The 24,815-nt window shown below is 39.1% G+C and overlaps 1 protein-coding gene across 2 annotated transcripts in view; it reads left to right on the top strand.

Annotated features, from left to right (window-relative positions):
• Positions 1 to 700: 700 nt before the first annotated feature.
• ADRB2 (adrenoceptor beta 2) overlaps positions 701 to 24,815 on the top strand; it is a 71,452-nt gene continuing 47,337 nt past the window's right edge. The window contains exon 1 of one of the 2 annotated variants that reach the window (XM_026696373.2): positions 701 to 3,251. In XM_026696373.2, the coding sequence (XP_026552158.1) occupies positions 2,060 to 3,251 (1,192 nt within the window). In that variant the 5' untranslated portion in view covers positions 701 to 2,059. Of the gene's footprint in view, positions 4,994 to 24,815 lie in introns of those variants that run through there. The other variant, XM_087924521.1, reaches the window with a different exon arrangement.

The following is a 24,815-nucleotide window of genomic DNA, read 5'->3' on the forward strand; positions in this document are numbered from 1 at the left end:
CCCCTCCTTTTTTTTTTTGCAGCAAAACCAGCGAAAAATCCTGTGGCACTTTTAAAGGTTATCAAATGTGTAATTGCCTACTCCTTGCTTTATTTTTATTGGAAGCCTGGCTGCTTGAGCAGTTTTATTCACATCTCCACACACAGTACCATAGTTAGCCACTTTAAACTAATTTGGAGCACAAAAATGTTGTTCCAAGGATTTTATAGCCCTGCCTGAGAACTCATCAGCTGGTGTGCTTGGGGAATCTGCTCAGCCCTCTCTCAATTGTTGCTCTCCAGCTGTGGTTGTTCAGAAGTGAGGATGAGATAAGAATTTTATTTGCTTTTTTTGTCATGACACTTTATGAATTGATAAATAAGAAAGGCAGAATTTAAACCTTAAAAAAAAAAAACTTAGAGCATGGGAGAAACTGATCATTTTATCTATTTAGGCTTAAAGAAATCCTCATGTATTCAGCCATGCTTATGATATTAAACTACTGGCCTTCTGTCTGACAAGTTCCTTATATCTATCACCTACTTGGCAAACAAACACAAGATGGTTCTTTCTGTGCTGTGTCGAAACTGGCTGGTAAAGATGAAGGAGAGTTTTGTTTAGTTTGCTCTTCTGGTAAGAACTTATGAATATTTCACAATTTCTTCATCAATAGGCTGGAAGGCATTTGATTTTTAAAAAAGAAAGAAAGCAACAGTTTGGTTCTGCTTTATTTAGAGTGCCCTTGCTTCTAATATAGGAGATAGGATTTGAGTACAATCACAACTATTCTACTTGCAAACTGATTGGATAGCTTTTTTTTTCCTTTAAGAAAACAACCAAAATTCCACTTTTATCTAACAGTAAACTCTATTTAATAGTGGTTACTCCGTAAATAATGCCACCAGCCGAAGGAGGCAAAGTAGAAACACCAGACTTGTAACTGCATATGGACGGACGCTCTCCTTCCCAATCACAAATAAGGACATTTTCCCAGGCAGGGGATCAGCCGAAGACAACTGGATAAAGTTTGGAAACGGATGTCAAACATGCAACTTCAAGGTCGCCGAGGCTGCAAAATCGCAGTCAGAAAGGCAGCCAAGAACACTTTTACGCCGCGCGTGGGGTTGAGGCTCCACTCCACCCAGCGTTCCCAAGGTGAGGTTTTGGTGCCTCCGTGGAAGGTGCCTTGCCTGGACGCTCCCAGCACCTGAGGCTCGATGACGCATCGCAAAGGGGAACCAAGTTCTTGATCAAACTCTCGCCCGCATTTCCCGCTAAAAAAATAATAAAGAAAAATAAATCTCAATTCCCCGGTATCCCTCCTCACCCCATTCGCCTTCCTGATCTTCCTGCCTGTTTCTCCAAGGGAGCCCGAGCCAGATGACAGGCGAGAAACAGAAGCCGGCAACAGGATCGGCGATTTCCCAGCGGCCAGAAGGCGCTAACTTTCGTTGGGCTATTGAGGAAAGGGAGTGGTAAGCGGTAGCCACGGCGCAGAAGGAAGCTTTCAGGCAAGGAGTAAGGAAGCAAAGCGGCCACAAGGCGCACTGGCTGGCTGTAGCTGCCACCGCCGAGTGGTCGCCCCCTGTGTGTGTTTTGTGTGTGTGTGTGTGTGTGTGTGTGTGTGTGTGTGTTGGCAGACTATTGGCTGAAGGTAGCTTGACGTCACAAGTGAGAGTTCCTATAAACTCCCTAAACATAACGGGCTCCGGACAAGTTCCAGCCGGCAAAGGTTACATCTAGGCGGGCGGGAGGTGATCAAAAGGAGGCGAGGCAAGGCGAGGCCAGGACGCGACTTTTGTGCCGTTCAGACTGCTGGCTGCATGAGGCGCACCATCGCGTCCAGCCCCTGGTTCGCTTGCCAAGCCTGGTTCTTCTCTTCCAGCGGGCCAGTAGCATCTGGGAGCAGAGTTCCTGCAAAGGTTAAGCGGACGGGGACTTTGGAACGGTCGAGCCGACAAAAGCAAGCCCAGCGGGGCAGCGCCTTCGCCAAGCAGCCCGGCGGGATTTGCTCCTATTTTCCGGATCGGCCGGGACCGAGAAAAAAGAGCGAGGCTTGGTTCGAAGGCTACCTGGCGCAATGGTGACACTGAGCCCCATCGATTCGGCGCACCTCACAGTGAGCGCCAACGCCAGTAACAGGCAGAGCCCGGACAATTCCACCGCGTCCGGAGAAGGCTGGGTGGTGGGCATGTCCATTCTCATGTCGTTGATCGTGCTGGCCATACTCTTTGGCAACGTGTTGGTGATCACGGCCATCGCCAAATTCCAGAGGCTGCAGACGGTCACTAACTACTTCATCACTTCTTTGGCATGCGCGGATCTCCTGATGGGCCTGGGAGTGGTCCCTTTCGGAGCCAGCTACATCATTCAGCGCACCTGGAAGTTTGGGAGTTTCTGGTGTGAGTTTTGGATCTCAATTGACATCCTCTGTGTGACAGCCAGTATCGAGACGCTGTGTGTCATCGCTGTGGACAGGTACTTTGCCATCACTTCTCCTTTCAAGTATCAGAGCCTTTTGACCAAAAATAAAGCCAGGATGGTCATCCTCTTGGTTTGGGTCATTTCAATCTTGACTTCCTTCTTACCTATCCAGATGAAGTGGTACAGAGCCAAAGGGTTGGATGCCAAGTATTGCTATTCGAATGAGAGCTGCTGCGACTTCTTCACCAACCGGGAGTATGCTATTGCTTCCTCTGTCATCTCCTTCTATGTACCTTTGGTGGTCATGGTTTTCGTCTATGCCAGAGTCTTCCAGGTCGCTCAGAAACAGCTAAAAAAAATAGACAAATGTGAAGGACGATTCCATCAGCAAAATTCCAGCCAGGAGCGAAACGCGGGAAAAGGAAACCATAGGAAAGCATCCAAGTTTTGCTTGAAAGAGCACAAAGCTCTCAAAACTCTGGGCATTATCATGGGTACTTTCACGCTGTGTTGGCTCCCGTTTTTCATCGTCCACATTGTGCGAGTTATTGAAGAGCCCTTGATTTCCAAAAATGTGTATATCTTTTTGAACTGGGTGGGATATGTCAATTCTGCTTTCAACCCTTTAATTTACTGCCGAAGCCCAGACTTCAGGTATGCTTTCCAGGAGATCCTCTGTTTCCGGAGGTCTGCCTTGAAAATGTATGTCAACGGATATTCCAATAGCAATGGGAAAAGTGACTGCAATGGGCACCACAGTGACTATCATGCAAGTGAACACAAGGCTGGCCAATGGCTGTGTGAAGAAAGAAGTCCCCCTACTGGGGAAGAGTTTGTGCATTGCAAAGGTACTGTGTTGCATGATAGCATTAAGTCCCAACAGACTGAACATAGCAGAAATGTCTACCTGTTGTCATGATTGCTGTGGCTGCCAGAGGACCTGAGCAGGGATTATTAGGCTATAGTGACTATAGCAACAGCTCTTGGTGAGCAAACGTTTACCTCAAATGTGGGAAGAGTCCTGTTGTTTTATTCATGGGCTACAGAAATATTTAAGGAAGGGCATATCGGATTTGAATAGGAGAGCTTCCTACTCCAAAGGAGTTTTTATTTTCACTTTTATTTTTTATTATGTACTACAATACTCAACTACCTCTTAGCATAGCCATGTTAGCACTTAGACTTATATACCGCTTCACGGTGCTTTTACAGCTCTCTCCAAGTGGTTTTACAGAGTCAGACTATTGCCCCCAACAACCTGGGCCGTCATTTTACTGACTTTGGAAGGATGGAAGGCTGAGCCAACTTTGATATTAAACTTATCAACTGCTCCTTAGAGGGAAATTCCTGAAGTCAAGCAGGAATTGAGCGATACTGGCAGTTTTTAATCTGCAGATGAGGGAAGAGGTTGGATGGGTTGTACAGTTTTTAGGAATCCTGCAAAGTCAAATGTTTACTTTTTTGTACTGTCCATATTAGTAATGAGATTGTGCTTTGCTGCAGCTGACTCCAAGTTTCTTATACTTAGAAAGTGTGCTATTAAGGAACAGTTCCCGTATCATCTCAACTAATTTTCATTCACTTCATCATATTTGGATAAACATCATACCTTTTAATACTTTCAGAGATATTGGAAGTTTACATTTTCTCTAGTGCTGCTTCAATTCTTTGTTGTCTAGTGACAGTTTTCTTCAAATCTTCGATGTTCAGGAGGTTACATAAAGACTATGCCTAATTTTGTCAGGTATGGCTAATCCATCTTCACTATCCATTCATTGTATTAAATATGTACATATTTTGTGGATATCTACAATTCATGATTGTAGATATCCACAAAATATCTCATGGATTTACAATCTTGTCTGCTTAAAATCTTATTGTGGAAAACTCATTAATTAGAACTTTTTTATTTTACTGCTGCTGACATAATCCAAATAATCACAGCACGAAACCTAAGTGGAATGATCTGTTCAGATTAAGTTGTATTATAATATAAAACAACTTTTCATCTCAAGGGGTAGACTAATTAAATCATCGATTATGTCAATGGTTCCACTTGTCCCTTTCTGACTTCTAGTCATGTTGGGAAGGTAAAGGTATTTATTGCTCTGTTGGTTTTAGATCAGCAGGAGGCTTGCAAGCAATGCCCATGTAAGATTCTCTTTGCAAACGTATTTATGATTACGGAGGGATTTTTAAAGCCTTTTCACTATTTAAAAGTGACCAAGACAATCAATATTCTTTCTCCTTCCATTTTTGATAAAATACAGCCCACAAGAATCTGCATGCAATGAGTTCTGGAATACACATGGATCAGACTCCTCATAATAATTTTGGTTGTTAAATTTGTGCTTGGTGTACTTGACAACTACTTTATCCCTGGTGGTGTTGATCATTAGGATTTTAGATCCAGTGAGCTGTACACAGCAGCAGTTTCCCCTTATTCTATCAAGTTTTGCTCCCTTTCTCTCTACAGAGATTTTTTTTTTTTAATCTTGTATGGCTCTTTCAGAGAACTGGCTACATAAATTATTCCATCATGCATTGTACATAATTGTGCAAAAAATAAAACAGATTTGTTGCTTTTTCATCCAATTTACTCTGATTATTGAAGCCATCGCAAGACAATTGCTGCTCTCTGTGACAATTAAACTGCAGTAGTCCCCATCTATCTGGTATAAAGTGTTTAAGTTCTTTTCAAGAAAAAGTCCCTGCCCCCAAATCTCAAAGAGAATATTGCCAAATGAGCCTTCAGACACGATTCTAAACTTCTCTTGGCTTCATATTTGAAACTGCGATTTCCTGTGTAAACTCAGAGTGGCTGTGGTGTGCGCCTCAGATATATGCTATGTATTAGAGAGATGTATATATGTCTAATATGCACATGTGCACTGAACCACCGGATATTTTTCTATCTGCCGCATGAATGGCTGTGTTCTGAGCCCCACCCTCCCACCCCCTCCCACCTCCCATTGCAGAATCTGAGGCAGTTTACCTGGCATGGAGATGTCTATCTTGGCAATAACAAAGTTTATTTGCAGTCTCTCCTTTGGCACAAAGCTCCCTCATCTGGTAATCAAAGACTATCTAAAGAGTAGCTATCATTATTTGATTTAAATACATATTGGGAGGGGTGGAGTGGGGAAACTTTGTAAGGGCATGTTTTCTAAAATTACAAAGACTCCTTGAAACTAAGTTGATGATTCATAAAGTTTGTATTTCAAAGGAATCAGCATTTCTTTGCAGACTTCAGGAACAGTCTAGAAATGTTCTTCAACATTGTATAGTTCTGTGTATTTTGAGTATCTGGTTAGGAAAGTTTTTCTTCAGAGGAAAGAAGGAAGAAAAGTGATCTAGTGGATAGAGTGTTGGATTAAGACTAGGAAAATCCAGGTTCAAGTCTTCCCCCTGCCCGGCCAACATGGAAGTTCATTGGGTGACTTTGGGTTAGTTATTTTCTCCCAGGCCCCCATAGGTCACACAGCTGTGTGTGTGTGTGAGAGAGAGAAGGGAAGATTGGAGGAAGGGCTGAGTTCCTGGAGGAAAGGTAAGCTACAAATGTAATGAAAAAAAATTAGAGAAGGGCAGTGACAAAATGCAACTGAATTTTGGAAAAATGCCTAGAGCAATGCTGCTGTCCAGCCACCCTTATCATGTAGTTGACCAAACTGAAATCCTGAAATCAATGCCCAATTAAACAGTCTGTTCTTTAGATTTTTTTTAGCGTGTCTCTTTTCTTTTCTTCTGGATTTGCTTGAGGTTTGGTTGCCAGTTCTCTGGAGCTGTTACATGGAAAGTTGATATGCAGACATGAGTCGACAGGTGCAGGAAAAGGAAAAATAGGAGGGGTGTGAGATGAGTGGAGAGCAAGGGCTAGTTCCTTTGGATGGCTGCAGAGGGAAAAACTGAGCAGTAATAATCTTTGGCTGTAACTCAGAACAAATCAGATTTTTTAGATATGTTTATTGAAGATTGAGGTATGGGCTCTATTCCCACATTTTTCTTTGTTTGAAGAGCTTGATTGCCACAGATGCAGGACAATATTAAAAACAAACTCAATGGAAATTATAGCTTAACCTGCACCCTTCGCAAAATTATGTACATTTCCATTCTTATTTGATGACCTATGTGGTTATTCTTAGTGGTGGTAGTATTACAATTACTACAAACATTGTTATTCCTTTGCATAAAATCTGGACTGCTGAGCTGAAGACCTTTGCATTTTTTTTAAAGCTGAGAGCTATTTTAAACTCCCCAGAGCATTTTGACTTTTTCCCCCACTCTTGTGAGCATAGTGTTTTTTTTCTCATTTTTTAATGAAGTTCTTCAAGTTCTGCTATTATGATTTGCCCAATGGCAGGTCTGTTAAGAATCAGCTCTCAAGATTTACTATACTTGTTCTTTGCACTTTTCAGATGACAGTGAGAAAGTGACAGGGAATCTTTACTTCTGTTTTGATTAACTCTGGACTAGTTCTGAATCTAGACTCAACTCAAGGAGTTGACTCTTATGAAAACAAAAAGAAATGGGAAGGAGGACATACTGTCCACTACATGCAGAAGAAAGAGGCAGAGCAAAGTAGCAATGCTTTAGAAATGATGACTATTACAAAAATGTTTTGTTTCTCTATGACATGGATAAAATCAACTTGATTAATGTCAGAATTTGGCCATAATCTTGATCAATTACCCCCAAAAATGGTTTCTCTGTGACATGGGTAATCATCAACTTGATTAATGTCCAGAATTTGGTCGTAATCTTGATCATCTAAGGCACAGGTGTCAAACTCATGGCATCACATTGCCGTCATGTGATGTTTTGTGATGTTTTTCCCTTCACAGAGCTGGGGTGAGGTTGGCCTGTGTGTGACGCATCCGGGCCACCAGTTTGATACCCTGATCTAAGGGCAAGAACAATTTTTTTAAGGTTTAAATCATGTCATATGAGTTTTGAAAGGATCTTTCTTCATTTAGCTCAATTATTCTTTAATAGGTAAGCTGACTTTTAAGTGCCTGTTCCCTTAAAGGCAAAATTTATTTAGTTGGGATGCTTTGTTATCAGAGATAAAATATCCTGTTGGGGCAGAACTGTTGTTTTGGTTATGCTATTTAGAAAAAACAGGAAAGTCTAGATTTCATTGCTTGAAATAGCTACTGATCAGTAATGGTGCGTGTTATGCTTCAAGCAGCTGGATTAGAAGATTCAGATTAGTCCTCAAGGATTTTAATAAGAAATTTCCTAGAATAGAATCTTGATGGGAAAAACATTGAGAAGAAAAAAACAGAAGTTACTTATAGGCTTAAACAAAGATAGCTCTGCAGATCCATGAGAGAAACACCCAAACTTCATTATTAAGTGATAATTTTTGGTTGGCCTCACTAAAAATGCCATTTAGCTGAAGATTTTGAATGAATAAAATTCTGTTTTTGAAGAAGAAATATCAACAAAAATATAAAGAAACACAAAATATATATAAATTAGAAAAAAGATCAGAGAAAAAGCAAAATTAGAAATGCAGAAAAGGAAAAAAAGCGAAAAAATAGAAAAAGAGTAACTTCCAACTTTCTTCAATATAGATATAAATATAAAATACATTAACCTCATATTCTAAAATCAATAACACACAGTAATTTCTATAATCATAAACAGTTCTAATCAGCAAATCCCCAAATTATAGTTGCATTTCTTTCAGTTTCAAGAAAAGAGTCCAAAAGTGGTTTCCAGGTAGAAAAAAGCTAGACAAGATCTTCTGTTTCAGGAATGCCCACGGCCCAGATGCGTCATGCTCTGGCCACACCCACGTCTGGTTTAGCGAAGGGGGAAAAGGTCATGATACGTCACGCGATGATGCCATGACAATGCAAGTTTGACACCCCTGTTCTATTTCATCAAAGAAGTCAATTTCATATCTTAATCAATTCCATCATGGTAAAATTCTAATATATCATAAGTCTCCATAAAAAGTTGAGAAAGTAAAAATGCTGTTAGAGATATAGCACCTTATTATTTGAAGGATTGTTATATCAAACAAGGGTCTATTAAAGAGGGTTTTTAAAAATTGTTAATTAAACCAGGGGCTCCCACCCCAGCCCTGGGCTGTGGCCCATTACTGCATCTTTTGGTTATTTGTGATGTTGTTTACAACACATTTGCTTTTCGATGAAAGTGAAAAAGTAAAAGAAAGAAAGAAATCCTTCTAGCTTCCACCAAACATATTTAAGATTACAAGAGGATAAAGTGATGACAATTATATGAATTATGATAGCTGAAATCATCTTTTGTTTAAGAGCTGTTTAAGAATGACCAAAATGCATTGGGACAGTCTGCCTTTGTTTCGTATACATAAAAGCACTGATTGCACTTTCTGTGGTTTTACACTTAGTTTTTGCTTCACAAATACTACAATGGGCACAACTAAACATATGCCCCTTGTCATTGTACCTTCTGACTGAGAAAATTAATGTACCGTATTTGAAAGCTGTGGTGCTGGCGTAAATTATTGTGTATACCATGGACAGCCAGAGTAATTAACAGAGAGGTTTAAATCATATAAAACCAGACACTTCACTAGAAGCTAAAATCATAACACTATGTCTGATTTACTTTGGCCGGGTCACGCATGCAATTCATTGGAGAGGGCAATGATGCTAGGGATGGTTAATGTAACAAGAAGAAGAGGCAAGCAAAGAACATGCTGGCTTGATAACATACAAAGTTAAGCATCCAACAATTGAAAAAAGCTATGCTTGTCAGGATAGGATGGAGAGCACTTGCCTTTAAAGTCCGCCAAGAGTTGAATACAACTAGTTAAAATAACAACAATTTGAAAGCACAAAATAAGGCTGGTACTAATTGTCTGTTGTGGGTTTACTAAGATGTACTTAGTAAATCCGTCAAAGATGTGATTTGCAGAATACACAATACATCATCTATATACTACTAAAACTCTCCTATTTATCTGTCTAAGGAAATACCTCTGAAGCAATAATGATCCCATTGGTCATGGGATGATTAGCTATTTTGTAAAACCTTTCTTGTTGAGTTTGGAAGATACCTAGCTCTGCCACTCACAAGGATCCTTTCTTGCAGGTACATTTATGGCTTCATAGTGCACCTTCATAAATTTTTAACTTGTTCCCTGTCAGGTGGGAGGTTTGTTATCAAGACAGCCAGAAGCCATACCCTTCCTGGAGTTGGATGTAAAAAAAAAAAAAACACATGTTCCTGCAACTTATAGAGAGGAAACTATCCTGGGTTACCTTTCCGCTAAGAAATAGTTGTTCGGTATTCTTAAAGAAACAAATGTAACATATTTTTCCTTCTGAAAAAGGCAAGAAATTCATATTAAAGTGCATGTATCATGTATGTTAATTCTACTTAGTGTTTAAAATTTCCATGGAATGCTGTAATGGTTGTAGTTATAAAGGATATTGCATTCTGAAATATTAATCACTTCAGAATTGGGCATTAATCCAAGAGAATTCTCCAAAAGAGTTAGAGATATAGACAAAAGGAGAAAATGGATTTTTTTGTTTTTATTTTTTTAAAATATCCTTTTATTGAATATGTATGTATACACACATACACACAAACACACACATATACATTCAACTCTAGGGGGTGGTGTGCACCTCCATTTCTTAGCTGAAGGAGCCAGTATTGTCTGAGACATTTTCGTGGTCATGTGGCTACATGACTATATGTCGAGGCACGGAACACAGAACACTGTTACCTTCCCACTGAAGGGGCACCTTTTGAACTGCTAGGTGGGCAGGAGCTGGGAAAAGGACAGGAGCTCACACTACCACATAGTGCTTGGGTCTCGAAACTGAAAAGCTGGAAAGCTAACAATTTTCAGCATCTTCAACCAGTAAGCCATCATGTGTGTGTGTGTGTGTGTGTGTGTATGTGTGTGTGTATGTGTGTGTGTGTGTGTGTGTGTGTACGCATCTCCTCATTGTTATTGTACTTCTGGTCATAGATACATTCCAGCTATCTTTTCTTCTTCTTCCTACTGTTCTTCCTGCACTATGGCAGGGTTCACTTGTTGGCAAAGCCATCTACATTTGGGTCGATTCAGGAAGTCTTCAGGGGCGACACCCATGTATTTCATGTTCTCCTTGATGCGATTCATCCCCCTTTTGTTGGATGTGCCATGGGGTCACTGACCCTCAGGGTCCAGATGCATGTCTGTCCTTGCTACTGTCTTCTTTACCACCTGCAATGTGTCCATACCATCTAAGTATTCCTTCCCACATTTTTGCTATGATTCACACAACTCCCAGTCAACATCATATGTTGTCATTCATAGCTATCATAGTTTCCAGCTATCTATCTGGCACACAGCGTAGCAGATACACTGAAATACAAGCACATTCACTCTGCATCATATTGTCCTGAAGAAGGCAAAATGCTGCATTATCCAACCCATGGAACTTATTCAGAGTAGATTACATTTGTTGTAATTTTATTAAACTCCTGGGCAATGAAAGGTCTTGAGCACCAGCAAGTTCCAAACTACTGGTAGTAATTCTATACCTGGGGATTTCAAAATTGTCCTGTAAAAAAAACTGGTGTGATTGAACTGCTCATTAAGAGGCCAGGAAGTGTCATAACATTGAAACCCACCACAACAGGAAGCACATGGACATACTTTACATACCAAGCAGGCTATTGGTATCTAAATTACAAGATGCTAATAGTCTCTCTGATCTAAGCTGCAGAAAAATATAAAATACTACAAGCAAAGCAGACATTTTCTATAATGTCTAGCATTTTGGTGTATTAATGGTACCTTGTCATTTTTTTTGTTTGTTTGATGAGCCCAGCCCTTTAGCTTATGCACTATAATAGTGTATTATGGACTATATTTTGAAAAAGTAAAGGTTGGGAAGCAACATAGAAGCCATATATATTATGGTATCGTTTGAGGTATTCCCCGTTAGGAGAATGAGTGTACTCAGGGAAACATAGTGAGAGTGGTGATGAATAACACACAACCAATACACAGATACACTGAATAGTAAAATGTAAGTTTTACTTCCTGTAAATGGGTAAACAAAGTCCAACAAACAGTCCAAATCATACATGGTTAAAGCAGTTAGTATTCAAAATAATCAGTCCAGGGATCATCCAAAAATGAAGTCCTTTTCTTTACCAGTATCATAAACAACGTTCAGTAAATGGAGTTTGCGGATAGTTGCAAGACTCACAGCAATTCAAGCAGAATAACGATCAGGCAAAAGGCAACAGGAAAGCAAACGAAATGCAAAGAAGAACAAACCAGGTTTCTGGCTCCATCTTATGGCTGTTGGAGGAACCTTAGCCAACCACAATTACAACATTCTCTTAAAGATACAGCAGTATTAAATGACTATCCTGGTTTATATATTGCCAACCCAACTGTTAAGTAACTATCATTCCTAACAGTATCCATGATCAGGAAGAATGAAGTCTTTATTTTCAGTTCTTGAACAATGTGTGAGATTGGGTTATACAGGTTGCCATAACCTGATGTGCAAAATTGTATAAGTTATAAGGGCATTGCATGAGGAAGGCACCATGATGCTGGATAGTTATGGAGAACTAAAAATTGCCAGCACCAAAAACACATCTTATCAAACTAACAATTGGGATTGTGTGTGTGTGTGTGTGTGTGTGTGTGTGTGTGTATGTGATGCTAAGTAAAATTCTGCACAAATATGCATTGCATACCAGCAGCAACCCTACCAGTGATATAGTTGTATAGTAATGACAAGAACGACCTCATGAATATAAAAAGATTTTCTTGAATATGTATGCATGCTATATGATCTGGTCACCCCTTGTCTTGGAGGTCTTTTGCCAGTCAATACTACTGTGATATGTGAGTCTTATGAAGATAGTTGGATATGTGGAAGGAGGGCATAGCTATCCAGGAACAGCCACAATATCACTGTATACATCATTGCATATCTGTAGTTTGTATCAGTCATGCCATAATATAAATGAAATATATGACATATTTGCATCACTTGTGCAATAACATCATCTTGCACACATCGCTTACCCCTCCAATTCCCTCAAAGATGCTCATAAAAAGGGATAGATTTACCCTCAGATAATGGGATATGTAGTTATAGAATTTTGTCTATAGTGTAATATATATGTTCTTACCACATGAACAAACCCTATAGCTTGCATGTGAAAGTTTGTGCTTATAAGGGATACAGTCGCAGCCCTCTGTTTTTGCTTAGTACCTGAAACTGTCCCTTGCTGCCCATATTGCCTTTCAACATCAGCTGATGAAAATGCACATGAGAGGGTTTTATTATGATGTGCATTTCACAGATGGTTGAGTTGTATGGGAAGAGAAAATTGCATTAGTGGGGCATTAGTGATCCATTTCAATAACACTTCTCTCATATTTAAGTCCTCCTTACCCTGCCTCCATCTTCAACTCTTTTCCCCTAAGCTGAATATAAGTGGATTATTGTGGGTGGAAGAAATGCCTGATCCACACTGGATTTATTATCTTTTTGTAATTTCATAATTGGCTCCATAACTATGTGAAACTATGTGAGCTTTTTTTAGGGTGGATAGCTTCCAAAATATCCTGAGTCATACTTTACTCAAATTACCATTTCAGGAGCACTTCACTCTTCCCTCAGTTGTTTCAGTGCCAATACAGTATGCTGAGTTGTTGTGCTATATCTGCAAGTTCATGCCCTCATGATAATGTGTGAAAATATGGGAAACTTAAGAAATCTATGAAGTGATATGCCTCAACAAAAGGCAGGCTGGTGCTGTCAGCATATTACCTGCTAACCTTTTACTTCACTGCAGATCAACATGGAAGTGGAGTCTGCAGTGCCAATTCTGAAAAGAAAAAACTCAGCTCACAAAAGCTGCTCTTTAGAATCTAGATGAATCCTGTGTAATCTCACTGATTTTTAGTTGTCATCCTTGAAGAATTTCTGTCCTGGTTTCATAGGTCTAAATATAGGTGTGTAAGAACTATGTGCTCCATTGGCATTTGCTTGTACTTTACCATCAAAGTCAAGGACAGAGGCTATGCTGTCATTTCCCCTTTCAATTGCTGTGAGAGCTCTGTGTCTGATCTATATATCCTCACATGTGTAAATGAAGTGTTCTAAATCAACTCACATACCATCTTCCATGCCAAGATAACTAAATGATTGAGAAATTCACTGCAGAAGCTGAAACCATCTTGCCACAATTAGCCATTGACAACTTAAACCGGCCTGAGAGTTTTGGAACTTTAAAGTTCCCCTCTTTAAAATTTGCATCTCTTTTCAAAAGCTAATCAAACTAAAGTGTTTACTGTTTAAGGTTGATAATAGTTGATTTACATTCTTCTTCTTTAAAAGCTTTTTTATAGGAGTAGATTTATAGAAGCCTTTCAAGAAAGCAAATATTCTATACCTGGTCTACACGATGTCAGGCATTGATGTTTCCAAAGAAGTTGACTTGAAATATTACTATCTGTGTGTAAATTTCTAGTGAGAAAAGCCATTGGTGAATTGATAGGTGTTGTCATTAAAGCATGTGAAATGTAGCAGCTGGAAAACTGTAACTCTTCTCAAACAGAGATCTTGGCAATTGTAATTTTGCTGCTCCAGTAGGTGGTTGGCAAAGTTGCAGTGATAAGCTAGCTAAATAGTGTCTTATTTGTAAATCTCCTGTTTCAATAGAAGATAAGATTCCTCCTGCCTGTTGCTCATTGGTTCTGTTCTTCATGCTGTTTCTCAGTTTAATAACATCCTCGCTGGAATTTTGATCATAGGAGAGGAGGCGTGGGATAGGAGAGGAGGAGTGGGAAGTAGTCCCAAGAAGGAATTGGCAGATGGAGCCTGGGATACCTTGACAGCTAATACATAAGGATGCTGAACTATAAGAGTTCTACATAGATGGGAACCTAACCACCAACAGACATTTTGTTTGTTAAGAAGGTGGACTGCATCTCCTTTGTCACACACAGTGAGGTGGGAATATACTGTTATTAACCTACATTTTGCCAGGGTTATTATTATGTGAAACAAGTTATACTTAGAGATTCCAGATAATATGTGTGGTGAGACTATAGGAGGCCAGTCCCCCTCCATACATCCTTATCTTTTCTTTTTCAGGCCTGTTTATACAATTAGACCTCAATGTACAACCACAATTGAGCCCAAAATTTATCTTGCTAAGTGAGAAATTTGTTAGGTGACTTTTGCCCCATTTTACAACTTTTCTCGCCACATTTCTTAAATGAATCACTACAATTCTTAAAATAGTAACGTGGTTGTTACGTGAATCTGGTTTCCCCATTTACTTTGCTTGTCAGAAGGTTTTTAAAAGGGGATCACCTCAGAGGTGGTATTCAGCAGGTTCTGACCAGTTCTGGAGAACCGGTAGCTGAAATTTTGAGTAGTTCGGAGAACCAGCAAATACCACCTCTGACTGGAGATTTTACAGTATCCTTCCCCTGTCACGCCCACAGAACTGGTAGTAAAAAAATTTGAATCTCACCACTGGATCACATGACTCTGGGATACTGCAACTAAATCATGTGACCATGGGGATGCTGCTTTTCCTAAGTGTGAAAAATGGACATAAGTCACTTTTTCCAGTGCTACTGTAACTTTGAATAAACACTAAATGAACTGTTGTAAGTCAAGGACTACCTATACTGAACAAGGAAAAATGAGATAACGTTCTGTTCACATTTAGTTGAAGATACTTATAGTTCAGAGAGTTATTCTCACTGTCCAGCAAACACACATGCCATTTTCTCCTGCAGGGACCAAAACGTTGGTGAAGGATCTGATGTAGGCATCCAATGCATTTTTTTCTCTTCTGGAATCCCAATGAAGAGGGCTATAATGAGCATTATGGTAGAAATTCAGAAGAAATTATCTATCTTATTAGAGTAATCCACAGGTTCTCAGCAGAATAAAGACAGCAATGTTATATTGCAAGCTCTGCCACTTTGGGACATGTAAATGATATAGAAGCATGTGTAGAAAAGAGGTGGGATCTATGTCCTGACATTCCTGACGTCGGATTAATTTCCCTTGCCCTACTCTGCTGTGCAATATTATATGCGCAAATGGAGTCCTGCTTAAATGTTTATAAAATAACACATTTACTTAATACGAGTTACAATGAGAACAAATTAAATGGTGGATTGACCCTACAGTTTCCTAATCAATTAATGTATTGTTCAATTAAAGTTCAATTAAAACATCATCACAGAACAGGACACTGATTCAAATGATATCCTTTCAAGTAACAATTACTCTGAACAGTTTTTACAATATTGCTGGAAATCAGCAAGAGTATTCAGTAAAATCTCCATTCTGATTTATCCTTCTTATGGAAATTATATTTATAAGTATATATAGCTCAGGGGTAGAGGTGAAATGTTATGATATTTCTATTCTTGTCTTACAGTACATAAAATCCATGGACAGAGTCTGATCATTTACTGAAGGTTCAATTTACTTGACATGTGTATTTCTACTACCTCTAAGTTGTGGGTCATGTTTTTAAGATGAATTTTACTATTATATGCTTTTACCATACTTCCCTCCAGCTTGTCTGACTAGGAAATGCTACTGTGTTTCTCACAAAATAAGGCCGGGCCTTTTTTTTTTTTTTACCCCCCCAAAAACAGCTAGGCCATCTTTTTGGGGGTGACTTAATTTCCTCCCCCACCTAGAGTGGCCCATACGCACATACCTCACTGTGAGACCGCTTCTATCGGCTGACGAAAGCTCCCCAAAGGCAGAGTTCCCCAGCTGCTTCGGGGCATGGCATGGCTGCCCGTGTCCCCTTGCCTTGGGGATGGAACTCCCCAAGTGCAATCACCAGCTACTCTGATCGGCCAGTAGAAGCGGCCTCGGGGTGAGCGCACATACACACTCCCCTCGCTGTGAGGCCGCTTCTTTTGGGCAATGAAACCTCCCCGAAGGCAGAGTCCCCTGCTGCTGTGTGGCTGCCCATGCCCCCTCACCATTAGGCAGTGTCTTTCGGGCAATGGAAGCTCCCCAAGTACAGTCACCAGCCACTTTGATCAGCTGGTAGAAGCGGCCTCACAGCGAGGGGAGTGTGTGTGTGCGCGCTCGCCCCGAGGCTGTTTGTACCGGCCAATTGAAGTGGCTGGTGACTGCCCTTGGGGAGCTTCCATCACCCTAAAGAAACTGCCTAAAGGCAATGGGACACGGGCAGCCACACCATGCCCTGATGCAGCTGGGGACTCTGCCTTCAGGGAGCTTTCATCTGCCGATAGAAGTGGCCTCGTGGCGAGGAGATTGTGTGTGTGCGCTCGCCCCGAGGCCACGAGGCCGCTTCTACCAGCCAATCGAAGTGGCTGGTGACTGCACTTGGGGAGCTTCCATTTCCTGAAAGAAACTGCCTAAAGGCGAGGGGACATGGGCAGCCATGCCACACCCTGAAGCGGCTGGGGACTCTGCCTTCAGGGAGCTTCTATTGGCTATCGGGGTATTCTAGCCTAGTCTACCTGCAGGGCACTCCTAAAGGCAAGTTTTCTCCCCCCCCATCCCCCCCACCCTTCCCCCCCCATTTCTCTTCACCTTATGTAGTTCTAATGAACGATGTGAGAAATGGTGGGGAAACGCATGGTTTAGATAGGCCTAAATTTTGGGGGTGCGGCTTAATTTCACCTCATGCCTAGAAATCATGCTGGGCCTTCCTATTGGTGGAGGCCTTATTGTTGGAGAAACACGGTAATTGCTTTCTTATAAAATACTGTGCGGTTAGTGTGTCAAAGTGTGCTGGAGTTTACAAAGGATTTTCCTGATCAGAATCTGATTATTACCTCACTGAGCAAACTTGACACCTTCCCAGAAAATCAACAAATTGTACAACATGGTAAAAAGACAGTTGTTGCTCATTTGTTTGAAGGATTGCAGACATTTTAATAGCAAAGGAAAAAAAAACTTGATGCAGCTGTCAGAAATAGCTGCCAGATATGCTCATGTCAAATATAATTGTTTAGGGGAGGTGTGTGTCTATATGTTTGCTCTAAGGATTAAGTACTCAACTGGTAACCCAGCCCTAAGTGTCACAATGGAGCCTTTTCACATTCTTCATGGCACTTAAGAACAGCTTCAGATGTCCAAGAGTGAAAGACATACTTATGACCTGGAGAGTCCTTGTACATTTCAGTTCTCCCCCTTTTGAAAATGAAAATAGTACCGGTATTTTTATTATTTTACAGTAATACTTTGGTACTCAACTGCTTTGAAACTTTGATACTTAATGCTTTTTGATACTTAATGCTTTTTGATGTGAAAATGTTGTCCTGGTACTCAGCATTTGTTTGGTACTCAACACACAAGCTAGAACTTGTCAGTATCGGTAGCCTTGTGACTCACTACATTATTCCTTATGGGAAAAATCTGTTTGGTACTCATCGTTTTCAGTACTCATCACACTTCCCAGAACCAATTTATGATGCATATCCAGATACCACTATAATAGTTTTAAACCCATGACATTGATAATATTCTATTATCTTTTGTTCATCAGCACTTTCTAGAGTTGTAGCATAGGAAGAAAGCACTTAGCAGCTCTTAAGGTCAGGCTGAAAGCAGAACTGATTGTTAATATGGATTCGGAAAGCCAGTGAGATCCTTCTCAAGGGTAGAATTTTGAAAATTAATAGTCAAAATCTAAATTCAGCTCCAAATTTCTGACTGACTTTACTCTTTGATTCTATATCATTTACACCAAGACAAATTCCTTGTGTGCTCAATCACACTTGGCCAATAAAGTATTCTATTCTATTCTATTCTATTCTATTCTATTCTATTCTATTCTATTCTATTCTATTCTATTCTATTCTATTCTCAGCAGAAGAAGAACTCTGTGCCATCAAAGTGAATATTTGAAATATTTAGATTCTTAAGCCAAATTGTTAAGTATGAGGAAAAGCTAGCATGAAAAATGGAAACAGATTCACTCATGTGAAAAGAATAAGAAATGCTATTTTAAGCGGCAATTTTTTTTAATATATTGCATTTGTGTTTTTGAATGTTTAGATGGAGAATTAGACTGAAAATTATAGGTAGTTCTTGACATATGACCACAACTGGGATAAGAACTTCCATCGCTAAGCAAGGCAATCATTGCATTATGCCTGATTTACAACCTTTTTTTCCACAGTTGTTAAGTGAATCACAATGGTCATTAAGGGTATCCCATGGTCATTAAACAAATCTGGTTTCCCCCATTGACTTTGTTTGACAGAAGCCTTCTAGGAAGGCTGCAAATGGTGAGCATGTAACCCTGGGACATTGCAACTGTCATAAATATATGCCAATTGCCAAGTGCCTAAATTTTTGTCACATGACCACAGGGATGTCAGGTTTCCAAGTAATGAATTCCATGTTAAAAGAAAAATAACAAAGTCCATCTGCAAAAAGATTTCTTTTATATAGGAAAGCATCAAATTGGCAAAGTCCATGGTAATTCTGGATCTGACCCAACCCGGAATTACCCCACAATATTAGAAGTTAGAAACAACCCCCCAAAGTCACATTCTCCAATAGAAGTAATTCAATGTTGCTTGATGGGGACCTCCAGGGGCCCCAGCCTGGACAGCTCGTTTCCCATTGGAAAGAAGATCACCTAGTCATAACACTATCTTTATCTCCACTCCTCCCCCATTAGGAATGTGTCAAGCCCGAAACCCTTCTCCCACAGAGAAAATAAGAAAAAGAATATACACTAAGACAAACTAAAATGGTTACACTTATGTCAATTTTGGCCTTGACAGGCTGCCCTCCCTCATTGGAAAAGAAACCCCTGCAATGACATAAAATGCACAAAGATTGAAATTAGGTTAAACACAAGCATACAATGCACATTTTTAACCTCCTCTGCCACCAACAGAATTCAGTTTTGGCTTGTTTGGATATTTTTTTATGGAATTTCCTCACCTATCTATCAGCATTTACTATCCAGCTATTAACCCAAGTCTTGACAAGGGCTTGACAAGGGATATTATGACAGTTGTAAGTGCAAGAACTGGTCATAAGTCACTTTTTCAGTTCTGTCATAATTTCAAATGGTCGCTAAACAAATTGTTGTAAGTCAAGGGTTATTGGTATAATATCTTGTGAAAATAACATTTAAATCAACAATAATACAGAGGTATAGTATGGACACGAGGAATCCTTCATACTGACATTTTTGTCTTAATTTTATCGTATGTGTAAATTCCTCTTACTCTTAGGGCATCGCTTGACAAGGAAAGTGGGATGAATAGGAGGATCTTTGTTTGGTATAAAAGTTGTACTATACGCCTATCCTTGTTAGTTAATTCATGAAAAATCATGAAATCATTTCATCTAAATCCCCTGTGACTTGAACTGGTGACACTGTTTTCACTGACTGTTGATGAAGATTAACTGTTAATCAATCCGATTAGTAGAACATCAATTTCTTTCCCGACTTCTCTGTCTGAATTTATTAGTTTAAATGGAAGCCTTAAGTAGGGCAAGATTTGCAAGTAGTATAGATTTCCACAAAAATTCTGATGCATTTTTTAAAAAGTGGGCTATGCATTCTGGAATATTGTACTTAGCTTAACTCGATGCTGGAAGAATTATGTAAATTCTAATTACAGTCCTGGAAAATAATACTATATAAACAATCATAGCACTCTGCATATATAGGCTACTGATTTTTTCATTTATATTGCATTATTATATATTTCTTAATGATTTCCACGTGTAGAAGTTAGTAATATCTATACATATTGAACATTCTTTCTTCCTTTGACCACATCCCACAATGGTAAAAATAGAAAAATTACTTAATTGTAATTTCCTATTCATGCAAATGAGTAACCATGTAAATGAGCTTCAAATTAAAAACTGTGAAAACTGTTGCCCAAAGCTGGTAACAATAGCATTTAAGTTCAAACAAAACAGGAAGCTTTAGTTTATTGAAGATTTCCTGGTTTCAATTTTTTTTTTTTTTTTGAAAAAGGCAGAGTGAAGATTAGCTGTGCAATTCAAAACATCCCAACAAGGGTGTTCGTCCTGGCATGTCTTTGATGCATGGCACCCAACATATTTTGGAAACTAAAGTCAAGATGATTGAATGTACCGTATGAGGTAGTATTGTATTCTGGTATTAAAGCCCAGATTTTTGCCTCTTTTAATGTTTTCTTATTATGGATTGAATAACCACTGTGATATTTGATACATTGTTCAGTGTGGACTATATAATGTGTGCTGCTGGGTATCTCAGGATACCCAGAAATCTATTTATGAAGATATTACTTGCTGAAAGCGAGCTTAGTTAAGCAAGTGTATCTTCTTTAGCCAGTTAATTCAATTTACATATCTAGTCAATACTTGAATAGCTAAACTGATTTTCCCTTATTTTAAATGATCTACAAATTCAGTGTAGATTGAACTATATTAGACAAGGGATACTTTCCCATGTGAAACAAGGACTAATGTTTCCTCTAGAAGGGTACTTTTCAAATAGTGTTAAATTAAAGAATTAAATTAGCATGTGTACCTTTTTAACAGGCTGAAAAACACTTGTTGATGAGTTGACTTAAAACTTTGCAAACCTCATATTTATATAAAATCAAGCAGGATGCAAATGTATTGGCCCTGACTCTGAGATAATAAAAGAGAGCAAGGATATTTCAAGCTTCTTGCTCTGCAGACATTTAAGAAGAACTAGTGAAGTAGAACGGCAGTAAAAAAATCTGTGGTCAGGAACTGAGCACATGGATCGATGCAGAGCTACTGTAGTCTGGAGAGCAGCAGTGAATATCACAGGAAGCGATATGGTTTCTCAGCAGCATTAAGTTGACTTTGGCTTGGATGGGCGAAAAAGAAAAAGAAAGAAAGAAATGTTAACATGCATCAACACAGAAAAATCACCGATTTTTATAACTGCCTGTTTTGAAACAAGCAGACTTTCTGATGCTCCCTGATGTAATGGCCAACAGATTTCATTCATAGGCCACTTCTGGAAATTTGGGAGACAGATTTCTGACACAAGTTGGGTATGGAGCTCTTACACATTTAGTTTTCTTCAGGCAGCCCATAGGAAAGGCTTTGGATCCGGGTAAATGTTACCTAATCCAGCTCTTTCTTTTCATCCTGGTTTAAAACAAGCCAAGAAGAAGAATCCAAGGAAGACATGAGCACAATAGCCAGCTTCTCAGAATATAACTGTAACTGTAATATAACTCTAATTCTGTAGGCAATTTAGATGATTAACGATTGATTATCCATCACATGCAGATATTTCTTCAGGACAGAAAGAACCTATAGATCCACATAGAGATTTCTAGGGTATCAACAAGCAGCAGGTTGCATCTCTCACAGCAGTCTTCCACGCCTATTCGTTTATCTGCAGCTTAATAATGGAAAGTATACCATGCAGACCAACTCATTTTGTACTATTTCAGAAATGGATTGTAAACTGGAATCTTCCTATAGTTTTCTGGATGATCTGTAGAAGATCCTCAAGGGTTCAGTTTCCCAGTGAATGGTCACAACAATAAAATGGCTCTCCTTGTCGTTAGCTGTATGGCTAAAATAACTAGAGTTGTGGACAGGGGAACTTATCAGAAGTGTGTTTTTGCATGAAGAAACTGTAATTGTATTCTATTCTATTCTAGACTCCTGGACTCAGAATTCCTGAAGTCTAAATATGTTGTTCATCAAATTATGTTGGTAGATCTCAAGTTTCTAGTAAAAATAGATTTTCTTCTTCATATCCCACCTCTCACGAGGAGCCCCAGGTTGGCATATTCTCAGGTTTTCCTCCATAGTAACAATCCTATGAAGCCGTTTGGGCTGAGAGAGACTGTTTGGCCTAAAGTTATAGGCTTTCAGGGCTGAATCCTCCCACTGCTAGTGCATCATCCTAAGAAGTACATGGTATCAGTACCACACTTTGCAACACTAAAGAAGCCATTCTCTTCTCATGTTCAGTGTGTAGGTATGTGGTATGTTTGCATTTGGAAGCTATCTATTTGATTGTAAAGGGAAGTAGCAGTCCAGCAGATTGTTTGTCATAAATTTCTAGGGGGAAACTATTGTGTTACTTGAGTTTCCTGCAGGAAGCTGTCAACTCCCTGCTTCCTTTTCAACTGCAATCCAAGCACAAAATTACTGCGCGTATAGGTTTCACTTCCTCCAGCTTTTGACTTGTAATAGAAAAAAGATCAGTCATCTTCTACAATGATCAGCAGTGTTTGTGTGGCCCACTCCAGCTGAAACCCATTGCCAATGTGCTCCTAGCTATCATTTTTGCCAACTTTGAAGAAGCATTGTGCATGGACAGTTTTAGTCACAAGATTAGGATCCAGAAGGGAACCTATGGGCTAATCTCATTTTTCTCCATCCCACATTTTGTAATTCTAAACTTTTTACACAGTTGTATAGCATTTGACCATACTGAACACAATTCTTAAAAGTTGCTCGACTGATGACAGGCGTTTATTGGAATCTGTAGAGAGGAGGAGTAGATTTTGAAGCTTGCGTTTGATAAAGAATTATCATGTGCCATCGAGGAATCTCAGCGTGTGATAAACTTTTTTTAAAAATGTCTTTGTTGCCATCTGAAGCTCATCTGGAATTTTGCATCTGTTTCTGTTTTATACCTGTTTGATGGAAGTGGAAAATGGGAAAGCAGCTTTAAATTTAGAGATGTAGAAACTACAGAATATTACTTGGAGAGATGTATCATATCAAAGATTATTCTGAATTTCTTTTTGCTATTGTTAATGGAAAATAAATAGTCCTTTATTTTCTTTCCATATGATAAATCAAATGTAACTTGGTGGATTGCTCTTGATTTATTTACTTATTTACTTTTATTTATTTACTTTTATTTATTTATTTATAGATTTATTTATAGATTTAGTTAGTTAGTTAGCAAAGGATTTGTGCAACTATCTTGTCTTTTATTATAGAAATCTCTCTCCAGTGGTCGATAGCCTCTGTCTTTACTTGTTTTGGTTAAATCTGAAGCTAAAGTATCATGCAGAAATTATTCCCATAGGCTTTTTCATGTCAGGATGTTAAGGGCAGCCAAGGAAGTTTAGAAGAGTGGATTGATCATAATCTAGAGAAATTCAAAACACCTTTGAATACATTCAAAACCTTTATAGAAATGATGTTGATAAAAAGATGATAAATGGTAACAAAACAGAGAAACAGGGTGAAAAAAAATCAGGAAATTGAAAAAGATAAGCATTTTGGAAAAGAAAGAAGACGTTGCAAGTGCTATTTGCCAAGTACTTTCTTAAAATGACATTATCATGTTTCTAAGAGTATCTTAGTTGGGTTTGTGACTGTAATAAACATTCCATTCTATAAAAGTATCTTCCACTGAAGAGTAAATGCTGGATATTGCTGTGTGGATTCACGATTCACAACAGAGAGAATCTCATTATGTTCATGTTCTGATGCAGAGATTTCTTAACAAAAGGGCAACGTTTTATTATTAGTCATTGAAATCTCTTTTTGAAGAGTTCACTGATTAATCTAGCATGAATAGAGTTGGGTTTCAGTGCAACCAGCTCTGCTGTTGTGAGTACTTATTAATCAGATTCTGCAAATTGATTGGTGTGAGTGAGTGAGAGCCTGTTTAAGCAAGAACCACATGGGGTTTTTTTTCCCAGTTAAAAGAGTGGCAAACACAATGGTTACCAGGAGGCCACAGTATTTTGCTGATGTTTGTGGAAAACAGGCCATTAGCAGAAAGTCAGCTGGACACTGGGCTGGTAACTGAATCTTACTTCAATGGGCAATGGGACAGCAATGTCCATTCAGTGGAAAGTGGGACAAACTCCTACATGGGAAATAGGAGAATAACTTCAAAACCCCAATGATTTAGGAACACAAAGCAAGGCATATGACACTCTATTCTCCTATGCTTTGCTAGACCTCTGCACTCATCTCTCCTCTGATGACTCAAATGGCCATTTTTCTGGCTGATAGTAGGACTGGATGAGCTCTATCCTTTGAGATCTCTCTCTTTTTTTTTATCAGGTCAGCTGCTTTCTTTGGCAGATTAGCTTTTCTTATCTCACAGCTCAGGTCCACTTGAGCCAGACAGTCTGTCCTTAACTATTAGTCTTTTATTTCTCCTCCACATTTAGTATAATACCTCTATTTTGTGCAGCGTTTTGCTAACAAGACTTGAGAACGTCCATATTTATGAACAAAAGGTTCTCTGATTTTGAGTAGCGGATAGACACGAGACAAGTTTTTCATTGGGGACTCTGAGATTGTTAAATCCTATGAGTGTACACAGTGACGTGCAATCAACAATATGATCATTGCATTTTATTTTATTTTGTTTATATGCTGCCTTTATTATTTTTATAAATAACTCAAGGCAGTGAACATACTTAGTAC

This window comes from Pseudonaja textilis, chromosome 2, assembly GCF_049901715.1.
Source record: "Pseudonaja textilis isolate UNSWEBS1 chromosome 2, rPseTex1.2, whole genome shotgun sequence".
NCBI lineage: Eukaryota > Metazoa > Chordata > Lepidosauria > Squamata > Elapidae > Pseudonaja > Pseudonaja textilis.